The 18,542-nt window shown below is 33.1% G+C and overlaps 1 protein-coding gene across 2 annotated transcripts in view; it reads left to right on the plus strand.

Annotated features, from left to right (window-relative positions):
* The first annotated feature begins 10,837 nt into the window (after positions 1–10,837).
* Positions 10,838–18,542, plus strand: part of LOC113562389 — a 28,065-nt gene continuing 20,360 nt past the window's right edge. For both annotated transcript variants that reach the window (XR_003406889.1, XM_026971806.1), the window contains exons 1-2: positions 10,838–11,161; positions 13,447–13,530. Coding sequence is in view for 1 of the 2 variants with exons in the window: in XM_026971806.1 (XP_026827607.1) it covers positions 13,449–13,530 (82 nt within the window). In the remaining variant the exon portion in view is untranslated. The remainder of the gene's footprint in view (positions 11,162–13,446; positions 13,531–18,542) is intronic.

Genomic DNA, 18,542 nt, shown 5'->3' on the forward strand with positions numbered 1-18,542 from the left:
TCCGGCAGAATTATTAAAATTGGGGGGAAATAAGTTAACGAACGAAATTCATAAATTAGTTAAAATTATTTGGAATAAAGAAGAGCTGCCGGAACAATGGACAGAATCGTTGATAGTTCCGATTTTTAAAAAGGGGGACAAAATGGATTGCAATAATTATCGTGGAATTTCTCTTTTATCAACTTGTTATAAGGTTTTGTCGAACATTTTACTCACGAGATTGACACCATACGCGGAAGATATAATCGGGGATCATCAATGCGGATTTAGGAGAAATAGGTCAACTTCGGATCAGATTTTTACTCTTCGACAAATTTTAGAGAAAAAATGGGAATTTAGTCAACCAGTCCATCAATTGTATGTAGATTTTAAAAAAGCATACGATTCAATTAACAGAGCGACACTGTTTAAAATTCTGGCCTATATAGGGGTACCCAAAAAATTAAATAGTTTAATTCAGGCTTGTTTAAAAGAGACAAAGGGTAGAGTAAAAGTCGGTAACAAAATCTCAAACACTTTTGATATTTATAGTGGGCTAAAACAAGGCGATGCATTATCCCCTCTTTTATTTAATTTAGTTTTAGAATATGCAATTAGAGAAGTACAGAAGAGTGGGGATGGCCTGCAGTTGAACGGTAAAACTCAAGTTTTAACATATGCGGATGATACTGCGTGGCTAGGCGACGATAAGGAAACGATTATAAGAAATGCGGAATTATTGATAGATTATGCTAAATATCTCGGTTTACAGGTTAGTGTGGAAAAGACCAAATACATGGTAACTAGTAGGGATCAGGATAACGATAATTTACAGGTTCGCGATAATATATTCGAAAGAGTAGACAATTTTAAATACTTGGGAACGATTATTAATCAGGGAAACGATACTGGGGTAGAACTTAAGAAAAGAATCAACGCGGGAAATGTAGCCTTTTATTCGGTCCGTAAATTACTTGGGTCGCGGTTATTATCTAGGCGTTTAAAACTTAGAATATATCGAACCATTATTCTCCCGGTAGCTTTGTACGGAAGTGAATCGTGGGCACTTACTTTACAAGGTGAAAAGAAATTTAGGGTTTTCGAGAATAAGGTATTACGGAAAATTTTCGGAGCGAAACGAGATGAGGAAACGGGGGAATGGTGGAGGCTACACAACGTCGAGCTGCATAAACTTTATGATAGTCCGGATATAATTAATGTAATTAAATCACGCAGATTAAGGTGGGCGGGTCATGTCGCGCGTATGGGAAAAGATAGAACCGCGTATAAAATTATGACGGGTAGACCAAATGGCAAGAGACCGTTAGGTAGACCAAGACGTAGATGGGTAGACAATATTCAGTCGGATCTCAATGATATAGGCGCCGAGAGTGGGGATTGGGAGGCAGTAGCTCAGGACAGGGATCGATGGCGAACTTTGGTAATTGCAGCTATGAACTTTCGAGTTTTGAATGCCAGCTAATATGTATTATTATTGAAATGAATAAAAAATATTTAAAATACGAAATTTTTAGTAAAAACAAGTATTAGATTAGACTTTCTTTTTACTTATCTCTTAGATAGAGTTCCTCATGCAATTGCGCTCCGACGCTCCTCCGACGCTCCTCCGACGCTCCTCCGACGCTCCTCCGACGCTCCTCCGAGGCTGCTCCGACGCTTCTCCGATACTGCTTCGATACTGCTCCGATAATGCTCCGATAATGCTCCAATAATTAATAGCTCAGAATTAATTCCTCTCGTCTACTGATCACGTGCATTCAACGCAACGGACGTAGTCAAAAGAAAGAAATCAAACAAAAGTGAAGCACCTGCATAGCGACGCGCGTTAAACAGTTTCGCGTGCCAATGTATCTCCTGGACACGAAATTGTTTAACGCGCGTTGCTATGCAGGTGCTTCACTTTTGTTTGATTTCTTTCTTTCGACTACGTCCGTTGCGTTGAATGCACGTGATCAGTAGACGAGAGGAATTAATTCTGAGCTATTAATTATTGGAGCATTATCGGAGCATTATCGGAGCAGTATCGGAGCAGTATCGGAGCAGCGTCAGAGGAGCGTCGAAAGAGCGTCGGAGGAGCGTCGGAGGAGCGTCGGAGGAGCGTCGGAGCGCAATTGCATAAGGAACTCTATCCAAGAGATAAAGAAAAAAAGAAAGTATAATCTAATACTTGTTTTTACTAAACATTACGTATTTTAAATATTTTTTATTCATTTCAATAATAATACATATAAATAATAATATTAATACAATAAATTTTATAACACGTTATATATTAAATATGCCAAAGCGTAAATTTAAGTCGCACATTTCAACGAGATATCGCCGTAAATTGATTCGAGAGGAGAGTGATACATTATGTTCATTAATCTTTAATGAAGAGTGTACAGCCAATTCTCAAGTAATTGACATTCACGTTTGGCCTTTACATAAAATAAATTACAAATTTGTAAAACTACCATACAAAGATGAGTATTTCATAGTAATACCACTTATAAGTACCACACATTTATAATATCTGTGTATTGCGCTTCGAGTGATGTTATAAATATGTCTTTCTATGTACGCAGAAGAAAAGAAGGTAAGTCTCGGTACTCGGTACATTGTTCATTCTAATATTGCTCTACTAATATAAGTAGAAGTTTATTTACTTATTTCTCATTTCGCAGAAAGATGTCCAGTCAAGTTGTTGTGAATACATCAAATCCATCGGAGGGACAAACGTTGATGATGCCGTGAAGAGGATACTGTACAAGACATTTTCTAATAAATTGGCGGAGAGATACAACTGGGAAGGCCGAAGGGGAAAAGAACCCCTATGTCAACTGGAACTTATAAAAGTTATTTTCAGTAAGTATTAATACGCAATAAGTTTATTTAGTAGTTTTATAAGTTTATAAGTTTGCGAACAATTAAATAATACTTTTTCAAATACACACAATAACAGGTCGATAACGGAAATGCGCATTATTGTCACATCTGATATTTTAATACTTCTAGTAATTTTATAATAATACATTACTTTTTCAATGAAATTTAAATTGTTTAATATTATTTTATTAAACATTATTTCCCACTTGCATTTATGATTTAGATGTAATCATTGAAATAAACATGATACGCGATATATAAAGCAAAGATATATATGTAAAGGAATATATGAAATATATAAAATAGAATTATGCATAACATTGCACGTACGATATATATATATATATATATATATATATATATATAATTCTATTTTATATATTGTTACGGAATGTAACGTTAATATTTTAGTTTTTGGAGTCAATGCATTTAAGCAATTTACCCCAGGGACTCAAGTCGTGTGCGTTTTGCGATTTAAGGATAATTTAAATGGTCGGAAAAGGAATGTGAGAGTCGGAGATTCAATTACTAATTCGATAGTTAATTACTAAGATATTGGATTTATTCGAGTTGATTAATGACAATGTTGAATGAATTTAGAGTGAGGGAGAAGTAAATATGAACCTTGAGTTGTGATCGCGTTGACGCCGTTTTGGAGATCTCGTTGCTGTACTTCTTTCTAACCGCGATATGAGTGAAGAGAGCCGGTGGAGAACCAGGAAGAGAAGAGAAGAAAAGAGAGCCAGGAATCTTGGTTGGTTCCTTTTATACCAAAATCGTGAGCAACAGAATTTTCCTTTAGCCAATGGGAGATCTCGAGAACGGCTGCAACAGGCATAGACAGAGAGGGAGGATCCCGCGCAAATCCCCGCTCTTGGCCTACAGAATCTTCGCGAAAGTTCTAACGATTCTTATACATATATATACTTATGGTATTTTATATATGATTTTATTTTGTTTTTAAACAACGGGAATACAAATATTGGTATCGTTAATCTGTGCGTTAACATTATGCAATAGACATATTGTTTTAAACCGAGCCTTGGAGAGTGACTATATCGATATATGAGAAAACAATTCAAGAGATATAGTCACGCTTCGCCTCCAGGACGCGCGACCTGCTTAATATTTACTTATAATTAAAATGCTATAAAAATATATCTCGTGTGTAAGTCTAAGTAAGTATAAGTTAGGCGCTATGTCGGGGAAGATGACTAAGCGTACAACCTTGGTCCTTTGAGAGGTTGTTAGGAAAGGAATTTTGGGATGGATCATAAAAGAGAAAGTCTGTCTGAAGGCAGTGATATCGTCATATGACGGTTAAATGAAAAAAAGGAATCCAGAAGAAAAAGGAGACTTGTCGGGACGTAGCAATATATATATATATAACATGATGCGCGATGTATAAAGCAAAGATATGCATAAGAATATATGAAATATATAAAATACATTTATATATATATGTACATATATAAATGTATTTTATATATTGGTCGGAATCTGGCACATTCTTAAATACGCAACCTAGAAACATTTTCTCTATTTTAACTTTGTTTTCTTTATTTGTGTGTGTGTGTGTGTGTAAAATATTTAAAATATTTACTTGCATTTAGATGTAATCATTCAGATAAACATGATGCGCGATGTATAAAGCAAAGATATGCATAAGAATATATGAAATATATAAAATACATTTATATATATATATATTTTAAATATTTTACACACACACACACACACACAAATAAAGAAAACAAAGTTAAAATAGAGAAAATGTTTCTAGGTTGCGTACTTAAGAATGTGCCAGATTCCGACCAAGGAAAGATCCAGCGGAGGATAATGGAGTGGTTCCGACACTCGAAGGCAAGACACCTCAATGAGGAGAAGCGGAACAATACAGACAATGTGATGTGATGTGATGTAATATACATATGGACTTGTCGTTGCATTCTCGTCTAGTAGTTTGCAGTAGGGAAAACCTACGGAGAAAGGTATTTATGAAAGGTATTATTAAAAGGTATGAAATATTTATCATTATTATTATTATTATTAGTAGTAGTGGTAGTAAATATTAACTATATACTTTCATTAGTAGCAGTAGAAGCAGAAAACATAATTTACCTGTTTCATTGTGTTCATTTCTTGTTGTGTTTTCATATTGTGCTTTCTATATTCTCTTTTGTATCGTTTTCAGAGATATCTAAAACATATTATAAATCGTTTATGATTTTAGTCGATAAGTTTATGTTAATAAACATAAGTTCATTTTCCTTTGCATTTAAAAACCAATGATGAAATGCAATAAGCAACAGTTTCTTAATAACTGAACTCACATTTATATCGCAAATCTGAGGTTTCTAAGAAATTTAAGTAATACAAATTTTGTACCCAAGTGGCATGGTGACATTGGCTGCATTCAGCGGAGAAAACTACACTAAGTGCTCAGTGATCCTTCATTATGATTGGTTTCTGCACTTAGATCCAGCAAAGATGTAAAGGCAAGAACCAATTATATTAAAGAATCACTGAGAGCTCACTGATCAGCTTTTTCTACTGAACGCAGTCATTAAATGATGTTTCAAATGACGTCTTATTGACATTAGATACATCATTAAGATGTTATTTGACATGTCATTTGACATCACTTTGCTACTTGCATACAGAGTATTTTGCAAGAAAGTAAATAATATATTTGTTTTCAATATTAATATTAGAGAACTTGATGAAATGAAAAAAATCGGAATTGAAACATATATACGTACTTATCTCATATGTATTTACTCACCTTAAACGTTTCTTACACTTTGGATTTAAGATCCTTCCAATCCACAGGTCCATAATCACAAGTCTGTGAATTATTTTAGACACTTTGTTATTAATAGTTTTTTAGTTACAGACGTATCTTCTAGCACACACCAAAATACTTCTTCTTCTTCTTTGTGGTTACATAATAACGAGTAACTTCACCATTGATTCGATATAACAATACATAATAGCCTAGTTTACACCGATCGTTTGATACGCGTATCAAATAGTACATTTGAGCTAATCAGCCAATGACTAAACGAATATACTAAACGAATATAGTTATTTACTATTTGATACACGTATTAACCAATCGGTGTAAACTAGGCCAATATTTATCTACTTTGCGATGCCCGTATTAAGCTAATATTTCATGTGTCGTGTGACAAGCTTTATCGGACGTATTAATTTTTGGGACCTTAAAACTTCTCCATCTGATAGCCAATTAATACGTTTGACAAAGCTTGTCGTACGACACATGAAATCTCAGCCTAAGGTCACTGCACGTAGTACACATTTTAGTCGTAATAAAAGTTCGTCGTAGTAAAAAGGTCTGTTTTTTATTGCTGCACTACTGAACTGATGCAATAATACGTTAAAGTGAGACAAGTATATGTTTTCTCACTCTAACTCATTGCACCAGTTCAGCAGTGCAGCAATAAAAAACAGACCTAAAGTTTTAGTCGTAATCGTAAGGCCGTGAGCAAATCGACCAATGAAACATTCTCATAACGTAATAAAGCCCGTATCAGATTACGTATTGGAGATTGGAGATTGCGAATTGAAAATTGGAATTTGACCAATCAGAATAAAGCAATCTGCAATAACATTATGAATTATGATTAATCATTTTTAATATGTTTCAGATGTCCATGGAACACCTATTCGCATCTTAACATATAGTTAATATATATAGTTTTTCTTGATTGTCATAACCTATATAATATAATCAAATATACATATCGATCTATAAATATATAAATTTTAGCTATAAACGTATAAATTTTTGATATTTTATTGTAACGCGCGCGTGCGAAATTTTTTATTACCAAATCTATATATTATTGTTAATTGTTGCAAAATGAATATTTATAATGTTTATATCTTTTTTCAGTATATTCTTATTTTTTCAAAATTGTATAGGTTTATATGCATCTTGTATAATTTCTTCACAATAAACAATAAAAAAACGATTTTTTGAAATGTTGATTATATTTAGTGTATAATTATCTTCTTATTATATTTAATTAATACTTAAGATTGCAATAGATGTTAGTGGTTAAAAAATACGAGAAATTTTTTTATGTATTTATTTATGTATTAAATTCTCTCTCTCTCTCTCTCTCTCTCTATATATATATATATATATATATATATATATATATAATTATGCAATAAAATTATATACGTTAATTGCCTGACAGTAATTAAGAAAGAGAGCAATTGTTCATAACTTATTGGACATATTTTATTTACTCGCATATTTATGTGTTTGTAAGTGATCGGTTTGAATACGAGAAATATGTTTCTTGTATTTAAAACCAATCATTATACACATAAAATGAGTAAATAAAATATGTGCAACAAGTATGAATAATCAATCAATTTCTTGATATTTAGTAAGTATAATAAAATTAAATTTCTAAAGAAGCTACAAAACATCCAGTTAACGTCTATCATTCATCCACGAAACATCTATGGATACATCTAATGGAGGTTGTATGGACGTATCAAATGCGGAACTATGGATGTCTAGTAGATGTCTACTGGATGTTATGTAGACGTCTAATGGAGGTTTCGAATCTCCATGATGGACGTCTAGTGGACGTCCATTGGAGGGTTTTGTTCCGTGTGGAAAAGGAGTATATTTAACCATGTTTGACGTACAGTCAAATCCTTTGGAGAACTGCAATTTATTATACATTACTATCATTTATTTAAGAATTTTATTGTAATATAAATATAAATATTTTTTACACTTCCCTATGCAATGAAATATCCTCTATTTGGGATGCTTTCCGGTTACATAAGTAACACAATTTACCCATCTGCAAATAATTATATCAATAATATTGCTAATAAACCTATAGGGGTTTGTATATTTTAATAATATAATAATTGTCTTACGTTTGCACTCTCACAGTTCCTCTTGCGACGCGTAGGTTCCTCTAACTGCGACGCGTAGGTTAACATGTCACTTTCATTTTCGCGCATGAGCATTGCGAACAAAGCTCTTTGCGTGCGCCATTACTTTTACCTCGATTTCGGAGCGACTGGCCATATAGTAGTATTACATATATGGAAAAACGTTACATCTTGATCGGGATCCCAACAGTTTTACTCGTTAATTACTGGGCAGAATGTAACAAAACTGTTCAATAACTACTAAATAAATGCACGAAATTTCTACCAGGATATTTATTTTTTTTTATGTACTTGGCGTCGCGACGCTACCGCGTCGCTTGATACGTAAAGGATAACCTGGCATATGAATTTTTGGTAACCCATAGCAACGAGGTAAATTACCGTTAGTTATACGTTGTTTATAACTATAATCAGTAATTATGTTTAAATCATGCTACAATTTAAGTAAATCATTAATCTGCGATGTTAATCGATTAATACGTACAATGATTCTGCGCCTGTTAAGTTGTATATAATTTGTAACATCTGAGGAGGACCGGAATACACGGTCGAAACATTGTGGAATTATTCAAATATATTGCCAGTAAGGTCAACAATTGACATCTCTTTTTTTCCTTCATATTCATTTCACTGGCAAAATAAGGATTTTCTGACTACATCACTCGTTACATTTTTATTGTTTGATTAATTTCTTATATTAGTTCAGATGCATATTTTAAATCGTGATACTGGTAATATCTGATGGTCAGATATATTGTTTTTATATAACTGCACGCCAACAAATTTGTTAGACTAGATGCAGTAATCTTTCTCGTACTAGGAATTAATTCATCAACTACGCGCCAACAAATCGTTAGTCTTTAAAACGCAGCGATTTCGTATTCCAGAATGAATCTATTAATCAATAGGAATCAAATTAATTAATAATATTCATTGCGAAAAATATCACCCCACGCCAGGGTTCGAATTTAGAACTCCCTAGCGAAGAAAAGATTTCTATACTTGTTATTCTTATATTAGATCAATATAGTATAATTCTGTGTAAAATTAAATATCTCTTAGTTCTTAAACATCAATTACGCAATTTTATTTTACATTGTAAAAATGTAATAGAAGGATAGATATGATGTAAATTACGAAAATAATTAATATTATTTTAGAGATTTGAGATATGTATGACTAAACTTAATGGATGATACTTTGGAAGAATTGGGCACTTGAAAACTTCATCGGAAAATGTGCACACGATCAAAACGAATAATAATGGGATATATTATTTTCTCGATAATAGTTACGATGTACAATGGTGGCTTACAAGTAACTAAAAGCGAAATGTCTTTTAGGGATTAATAAATGTGTATTAAATCATAATATTCACATAAATTAATAGATTTATTATATATTATTTTCTTATGCTGTGTATACCACATATTTGCTGCAATCAAAAACTAATTAATGTATAATTTTTGTAATTATATTTTTTAAATGTAATTATATTTAAACGTAGTTGTATTTTTTCAAAATATTTTTTGGACATTAATATTGTCACGTATGCATGTTAAAACATAGTTTTTGCATCAACATATCAGTGGAAATATTACCTATTACTTTTCTATTTTCTGTATAGCATATATTTGAAGCAATTAATAAATATATACTTTCAGAAAATATATTGTTTTCTTTTGGGTGATTACAATTTGTTTTTTAACTCTCTTAGTAATTGATAAAGTACGTAAATAAAATATATAAATATATAAAAATGTATAAAATATTAGTAATAAAAGCTGCACATGCATTATAATACTAACTGAACAATAATAATTGCATATTCTTCATACAGGCATACATGCAAGAAATAAATTAGCATTTTGCAATTAGCAGAACGCAATACTTGATGATAAATTATCTCTTTCACGTTTAGTGTTCGTTAGAATAAATCGATTGTTTTAATGTGCATAAGTGCTCTAACACATATCGCAAGTTAGAAGCACTTACAATTATCACGTAATCGTATCATTGTAATCGTATTGGGCGAATTGGTCTCAAAAGACAATGTTAGTTCATAGCGGTGATGACTATGACGAACATTATACAACAAGCCTTGCATTTCGGGCATCTCCTTTGAATGGCCAGAAAAAAATTAATTTATTCTAATTTTTAAAATGTTTACGTTTATAAAAACAAGTGAAGGTATGTGATATTAATAAAAAATAAGAGTAATACGGTCCGTGGTATGTGTGTACAAGCAGTTTCAATTCTCTGAATCATATCTTCTCGAGTTGTGGGTTCACGCTCGTACATAATATTTTTTAAATGTCAATCACAACGGAAGAAACCGAATTAATATATTAAGTAGTAAATACATCCTTATAATCTAAAGATTATAATAATTTCCTTACAATCTAACTTACATAACAAACTTCGGTAAAGCACATAAACTATATGTTACGAATTTAGTTAAAGTTATTCTATACTTAATTCTAATGTCACGCGCACACACACACATACATACACGCGCGTACGAGAAAGAGAGAGACACATGCACGTACGCATCCACAAGAGAGAAAGAAAGAATCAGCAATTAACATATTGATTCGGTTTAGCAACCCCAAGCATTTTGAAAAATACTTATTTGTATTAAACTAATTTTTCTGCATTTGTAGTCGATATCATGTACATGTATATACATGTGTCTGTATATAGTATAGATAATAATAATAGATTTTTTGATTTGCATAAATACACATTTTCATAGGTGGCGCAATTTTTGATATCATTAATTTTGTAGAGTTCTTTTTTGAACGCATCCTTAGAGCGCGTATACTTTTTTTAGCGCTTTTTTTGTACCTTTTTTTAAAAAGATAATTTTGTTGTGATACAAATTTACATGAATACATGTGCAATGCGATCCGGGCGCACCAAGTACTTCAATGTCGTCATGCGATAAGACAGTATGCATGGAAAACATTTGGATGAAATACTCAAACTGAATTGCTTCTAGGTACTTGGATAGTTAACTATTGATTTCGTATTTAGTTTTGATTTTTATAAATATTTTTTTAAACTTTTTGTTGCGTACCAGTTGGGATTTGTTATGTACTTGCCGTATTTCTTCCATCAGAAAAGGATAAGAACGTGTAGGATATTTTGACATGCTGAGTGCTATTTGAGTGCAGGAAATTGAAGAAATGGAGAGGAAATAAGCAGCAGAAGCTTCTCTAATGCGAAGATTGAATTCGATGGTTGCGGATATATAAGATCGATAGAGGTTTTCTCATCATGTCATTCTTCGGCTTTTCACAATTCCAACAGCCTCATCTTCTCAAGCCGCTCAGGTAATCAGGTAAGGATATCGATCAGGTAAATGGTTATAAAAATCGTATTTTAATATCAATTTTTCTTGAAACATACTAACGTACAATATACAATATATGCTTTCTTTTGAATTATTATCGGTTATTCGCGAGTATGAAAAAATGTATGTTATATTATATTTCTGTCAACATCCATTGATTTCTCTATCATCTTTCACATAAAATAATTCAATAATTACGATTGATTGATCAATTATTATTTGCATGTCATGCAAAGAATCAACATCAAACGCCAGTTGCAAGATTCTTGGTACTTGAATCCTCAAGTAATTCCGAGATTTGTGAATGAAGAAAAAAATAAGAAAAAGAAAGAAAAATGAAGTTAAAGATAAAAAGAGAAATAGTAAAAGAGAGAGGGGGAGGGGAGGGGGTAGAGCGACAGCGTGGAAAATCAAGAATAATACTTTTCACACATATATTGGATTGTGTGTGCGTGCGTGCGTGCGTGCGTGCGTGCGTGCAACATATATTTGTCTCGTTTTTTTAGTGTTTTTGATAACGAATTCAATCCAAGATTTATTATGTTTGTGCAATATGATCGATAAAATAAATACAGAGACAGCCCATAAGAATGTTGTGGTTGTAAATGACAGATGTGTATTAAAAAAAAATACTGAAAACCGTACTACTTTTCATGTGATGATACAAGACATTCCTTTCTTTCTCTTTTTCTAACATGAAACGCAAAAAAAACTTAACAGAAAGATATTTAACTTATCAATATTAACGAAATTGTAAATAGATTATATGTTATTTTCCTCATTGTGAGATTCTTCATTAAATTTAAAGAAATAATTAACACTATACTTTATCCAATACTCATACAACATACATGACGATAATTTGCGATTTTATGATTAGCAAAACATATTGTAACACGAGAGTATGATATAGCATAGACATTTGAATAGATACTTAAATGTAGATAAATAAACAATATATACACATACGCATTATTTATACTTTCTTATTATAAAAATTATATCTTAAAAATAGGATAATAAAATAAACTTTTCTTTTCTTTAGTTTTTCCAAAATAAAATTGCAATCGTAACTTACACTTTACAAAACACAAATAAAATAAGATAAGTACATAGTAGAGTAAATTATGTATAATCCTTTTAATACGTTATATTTTCTTAAGGAATAAAAAATATTCTTACTAAATCGTATATATGTTTGTATGTGTGTGTCTTAGCAGAGTACTCGATATCTTTCCTTTATCATTTTAAAAATAGCAATGGTTATAATTATATAATTTAATACTATAATATGTTTTCTAAATTGTTAATTACAGAAGTATTGTTTGAAATCTTTAAAATCTTCTTACATTATTTCTCTTTTGCATTGGAGCAGTAACTGTCAGAAGAAAAAATGTTTGTATTTTTCTTTTTATATTATGGTTGGTTTATATTTCTTTATCTGTATTTACTTCTATTTCTTTATTCTTTTATTTTCTGTATGTTTTTTTAAATTTCCTATATTTCTCTTTGCATAATACAATATTTATATCTAAAATCCTACAAAAATACAATGGCACATTCTATTTGTTATATTTGTTAATTAATATATTTAATTATTTTTTATTTAGTATATTGTGAAATAGCTTTGAGATATGCTGTGTACATTAAGTGCAAATAGTTCTGAGTCAATAGGGTCAAATCCAAATGAGAACAGTTAACATAAAATTTATAAAACAAAGTTTCACTTTCTGTTACATTATCTGTATGTGACATTAGTTTTTGCATATTATTATGAGTTTTTGTAATTACTATTATGCAAATTTTAATCATAACAATATTATAATAATAATAATATATATATATATATATATATATATATATCACAAATCACAACACACAAATGAATAAATTTTTATTACACAATGTATAAAACTATTTTTCTAGATAGTTTTTCTACATTGTTTTTCTACATTTTTCTACATATAACATAGATCCTAAAAGAATTTTAAATATTGATGATAAAGGAAAAATAAAAGTACAGTCAATTTACATCATATTGTCTATATTTATTCGCATTTTAATCAATACAAAGTAGTATAAACAAAGGTTTGAATAATATTATTCATATTAATGTTATGTTATAAATTAGTTTCATAAGAAGCTTTAATTCAAATACTCGTTCATTTAGCATTTTATTTGTTCTTGTTGTGAAAATTTTAATTTTCGCTAGGAACATTTATATGAAATGTTACATAGCAGCTAAAAAGTTAATATTTGCGCATTTCTTTCAGTTATGAATTTGTCAAACCGACTCATCTTATTGCTTGCCATTCTTTGTTTGTCGATACATATGACAGTTGCTGAGCGAAATACTGGTAGGTAAACTTTTAGCTTATAATATAATACAATGCTATCAAAATTATATTAAATTAAATTAAAATATAAATAATAAAATATATATATATACATATATATGTTTTAATATATATAAATATATATATATATATATATATATATATTAAAACATTAATAATTATGATCATGTCTTATATGTTCATCATTAATGTGTACAAATAAAATTGATACATATGTTAAAGGCTCTCAATCAATAAAATATACAAAAACCAATAAGAATTTACCATATAAAAAAACCAATAAGAATTCACTAATCACAGATGATAGTTCAAAATTATATATCTAGTTGCAATAAATTTGTTAATATCAGATTAACGCGAAATATTGGTAAACTTATTATTAAGTGCTTGCAAAAGTTTGTCACAAAGGTCACAAACGGCTGTAACTATTCACAAAGGGTGTAGCAGTTACTTGGTAACTGCTTCTTTTTTAAAATTTGTTTTTAGTTTTTAAGTGTTGGCTATACTGAATCAGAATTTATGATTGGCAAATCGTAATTCCGTACAAATTATGTCACGTTTACTGATTGAAAATAAAATTAGATAAAATTCATTTTCGCTACTATTCTTTACCGCTTTAATCGAAGTGCAACCGCTGCAACAATTAAAAGATTGATTTGTGAGATCTATGGAGAAAATATTGTGTCCGCTCACATCTGATTCACCATCTGTCTTTCATTGTTTGCCAGGATAAAAAATTTTTGTGATGAATATTTATGAGTGATGAAAAGTGGATCTATTTTGATAAAGCAGAAGATAAATCAATGTAATAATCTTAGTTTCAACCAAAACTGGCCATATATTTGTCCGAAAACACAACGTTTCGACCAACTTTGTGGTTCTCTTCAGGTGTACAAAACCTTTCCTCTCTAAATAAACAATACAATGAAAAAGATTGACAAACCGTTAAAAATTGAAAACACAAAAATAAAATAATTCAAAACTTACTTGACAGAAAAGGAAAGATAAAACCCCGAAATTGAAAGAATAAATGACGGAAAAATAGGTCTGTACCAGACGACCGTCAACAAGCAAGTGAAGGAGAAGGCCCGATGTTTGTCAGAACATGATCATATATAACGGGTAGTCTATCTGTATCTTTCTGTACATTAATTGAATCACTGTTCTTTTTAATGTAAATCATTTCTACAATCTCTCTCTCTCTGAGATGTTTCTCCTGATGAAGGATGTTAATTTTTGACCAATCAAAATCGTGACCTTTCTCCACCCTGTGCCTGCTAACAACCGACAAATCATCTAAAAAGTACAACCATCTCTCTTCCATATACCAGATGAATATAGTTAAAAAATCCGTCAATTCGATAGAACACCATATTGGTCCTTGGCGTAGTAATAACAATACCATAAACTTAATTTAGTCAGGAGAAATCAATCAATGTAATAATCTTAATTTCAACCTGTAACGATGCACCCCCTGCATCGTAATATTTTCGGCCGGCTATCCGCCGATGTCGCCCACCCGAACATCCGGCGGGCGAGGACCAGGCGCTAAACGCCAAATAATATTTTCGTATGTACTCCGCCGGGAAAGGTGACGTCATGTCATATTTTTCCCGTAGTGTTTTCCAACCGCTAACCCGACACCGGCGCCCCCGGTAGGCAAGGGAAGCGGTATAAAAGAGCTGCAAACCGCGGAGGAGAGTGATTCCGTTCCGATCCGACGCTCTGATCTGGTCTTCGCTCCGAAATCCCGATCACCGCCGTTATCCGACACCGATTCCAGATCCTAGTTTCCGAAACTATCTCAGGTCCGAACACGGGGGTTGAACGTTCTCAGCCTCCGCTAAGGGTTCTTAGCGAGACGACCGCTCCGATTCTTGCCACCGATTCTCTCGACCGCACACCGTCCGCGGGGTCAAGCGTACTTGGTCTCCGCCGAGCATTCTCGGCGACGGTCCGCTCAGAGAAACCGGTGCGCACCTGTCACATACCGTATTCGTGCCCGGGGGTGAAGCGTTCTCCGCCTCCGTCGAGCGTTCTCGACCACGATACCCGGTAAGACGAACATTCGTCTATCGTCACTGCACCGAGCGCGGGGTAAAGCGTTCTTCGCCTCCGCCAAGTATTCTTGGTCCGGTCGGTGTACGAATTCTACCCGCCATTACGACAGGCCACGATTCCACGCGGGATTTACCCACCAGCGTATTAGTATCCGCGGCACGCGTCATAACAACGTAGGAGGGGGGGGGGGGGCAGGTGTCATCCTCGCGCCGCGACAATAACCACGCTCCGCGAATCAACCGAAACCGCGAGCGCGAACGCGTCGAGCCGCGTCGATAGGCGAACTCATCAACCCACGCAAGGCACCGCCGGACACGACGGTGCCGTCCACTGTACATAAGTCTGTAAATAAATCTATTTGTCGTAATTCACAATTGTCGTATTGCTACTTGGTGTATCGCTACGTGTTGTATGGAAACCCCGTTCCTTCACTGCCCGCGACCTGACCAGCAAACCTGGGTCCGGCGAGCTATCTGTGCATAAGCACAGCGGGAAAACAGACAGGTCGTTTTAAACCAAAACTGGCCATATATTTGTCCGAAAACACAACGTTTCGACCAACTTTGTGGTCCTCTTCAGGTGTACAAAACCTTTTCTCTCTAAATAAACAATACAATGAAAAAGATTGACAAACCGTTAAAAATTGAAAACACAAAAATAAAATAATTCAAAACTTACTTGACAGAAAAGGAAGACAGAAGGTACAGACCTATTTTTCCGTCATTTATTCTTTCAATTTCGGGGTTTTATCTTTCCTTTTCTGTCAAGTAAGTTTTGAATTATTTTATTTTTGTGTTTTCAATTTTTAACGGTTTGTCAATCTTTTTCATTGTATTGTTTATTTAGAGAGGAAAGGTTTTGTACACCTGAAGAGAACCACAAAGTTGGTCGAAACGTTGTGTTTTCGGACAAATATATGGTCAGTTTTGGTTGAAACTAAGATTATTATATTGATTGATTTCTCCTGGCTGAATTAAGTTTATGGTATTGTCAGAACATAAATATCATGAGTTTATTTGGCCAACCATTTGACACCAAGAGCAAAATGGAACATCCATTATCCATAAGGTTCTTCTATGCTTCTGATGGGATCAAGAAAGAATATGTTACTATGAATGGTTACCACCGGGACAAACCGTAACAGAAGATCGCTACAGTCAACAATTATGGCATTTAAACCGATTCATAAAGAAAAAATGTCTATTATAAATTAGTGTTTATTTGTTATTTATAAAAATGCTCTCAAATAGTCGCGAATTGACGCAAAGTTATTCTGCTCCATGATAAGACCAAGCTGCATTTTGTTGCGACTAAAGAGGTGCTCAATTTAGACAGAGAGGTCTTGGCACACCAAACGTATTATATTCTTTAAAAATTACTCTATCAAATTTTTATCTATTCCGACCAATGTAACATTGTTTCTCTGATATACGCTTCTGAATGCTGAAGAAAAGCGAAAATGAATCGATACATGGATTCTCTCAAAAGCTGAGTTATTTTATCGGTGTGGGATCATGTTATTGCCTAAGAGGTGGCAAACATTTATTGATAGCAACGACCAATACTTTGTTTAAAATATTATATGTCCTTTTATTGTTATTAATGTGGCTATGATAAAAATGGCTTTAAAGTCATATGAACTTTTGCGAGTACCTAATATAAGTAATATTTACTAATTTATACTAGAGACCCTATACTAAGAGCCTTGACATAAAACGATCCGGGCAAAATTCTGGAAGAAAGAAGGATATGCATTTCCATTCCTCTGTTTTATTTTTTCGCGCTCACGCATGCTCAGTTTGCCACGCTCAATTTACAATGCTGCAAAATATATTGCAAAATATTGGGTCGTCCGGAAAGTTCGTTCCGATTTTTAATAGATGGCGTTGGAACATGTCTGAATATATCAATGTTATTGAAAACATACGATTTATATACATATGCTTAAAGGTGACATTTCAACGCATCTTTAGGAAAAAAGTTGTTTCAGATTAATTGATTCGTGTCAGTTTTGTACTCTTTTGAAGATGGAAGAAAACAAAGAACATTTTAGACACTTGATGCTTTTCTATTACCGGAAAGGCAAAAATGCCTCACAAGCAACAAATTCGATATGTTCTGTTTACGGAGAAGGCGCTTTAGCTGAAAGAACCGTACGTAAGTGGTTCGCTAAGTTTAGAGCTGGTGATTTTAACCTTAAAGACCAAGAACGCTCGGGCAGACCCTCTACTACTGATGATGACCAAATCAAGACACTGATCGAGAATAACCCGCGCTACACGACACGTGAATTAGCAGAGATACTGAAAATATCGAAAACCACTGTCCACGATCATGTAGTGAAGCTTGGTTACGTAAGTCGCTATGATGTATGGGTTCCGCATAATTTGGCCGAAAAAATTTAATGGATCGCATTTCCATCTGCGACTCGCTGTACAAGCGCAACGAAAACGTACCATTTTTGAAGCAATTAGTAACGGGTGACGAAAAATGGATCATTTACAACAATGTAGAACGAAAAAGATCCTGGGGTAAGCGAAATGAACCAGCATTAACCACTCCGAAAGCCGGCCTTCATCCAAAAAAAGTCATGCCCGTGTCTGGTGGGATTGGAAAGGAATCCTATATTATGAGCTCCCACCACACAACCAAACGATAAATGCAGATAAGTACTGCTCGCAACTGGACGAATTAAAGACAGCGATTCAGGAAAAACGTCCAGAATTAGCTAATAGGAAGGGCGTCGTGTTCCATCGGGACAATGCCAGACCTCATGTTTCTTTGACTACCCGAAAAAAATTGTTGGAGTTTGGCTGGGATGTGCTACCTCACCCACCGTATTCACCAGACATTGCACCTTCAGACTTTCACTTATTTAGGTCTTTGCAAAATTCTCTTAGCGGCAAGAACTTCAACTCTTTGATCGACATAAAAAACCACCTTGAGGAGTT

The sequence above is a fragment of the Ooceraea biroi genome, chromosome 8 (assembly GCF_003672135.1).
Source record: "Ooceraea biroi isolate clonal line C1 chromosome 8, Obir_v5.4, whole genome shotgun sequence".
Taxonomy (NCBI): domain Eukaryota; kingdom Metazoa; phylum Arthropoda; class Insecta; order Hymenoptera; family Formicidae; genus Ooceraea; species Ooceraea biroi.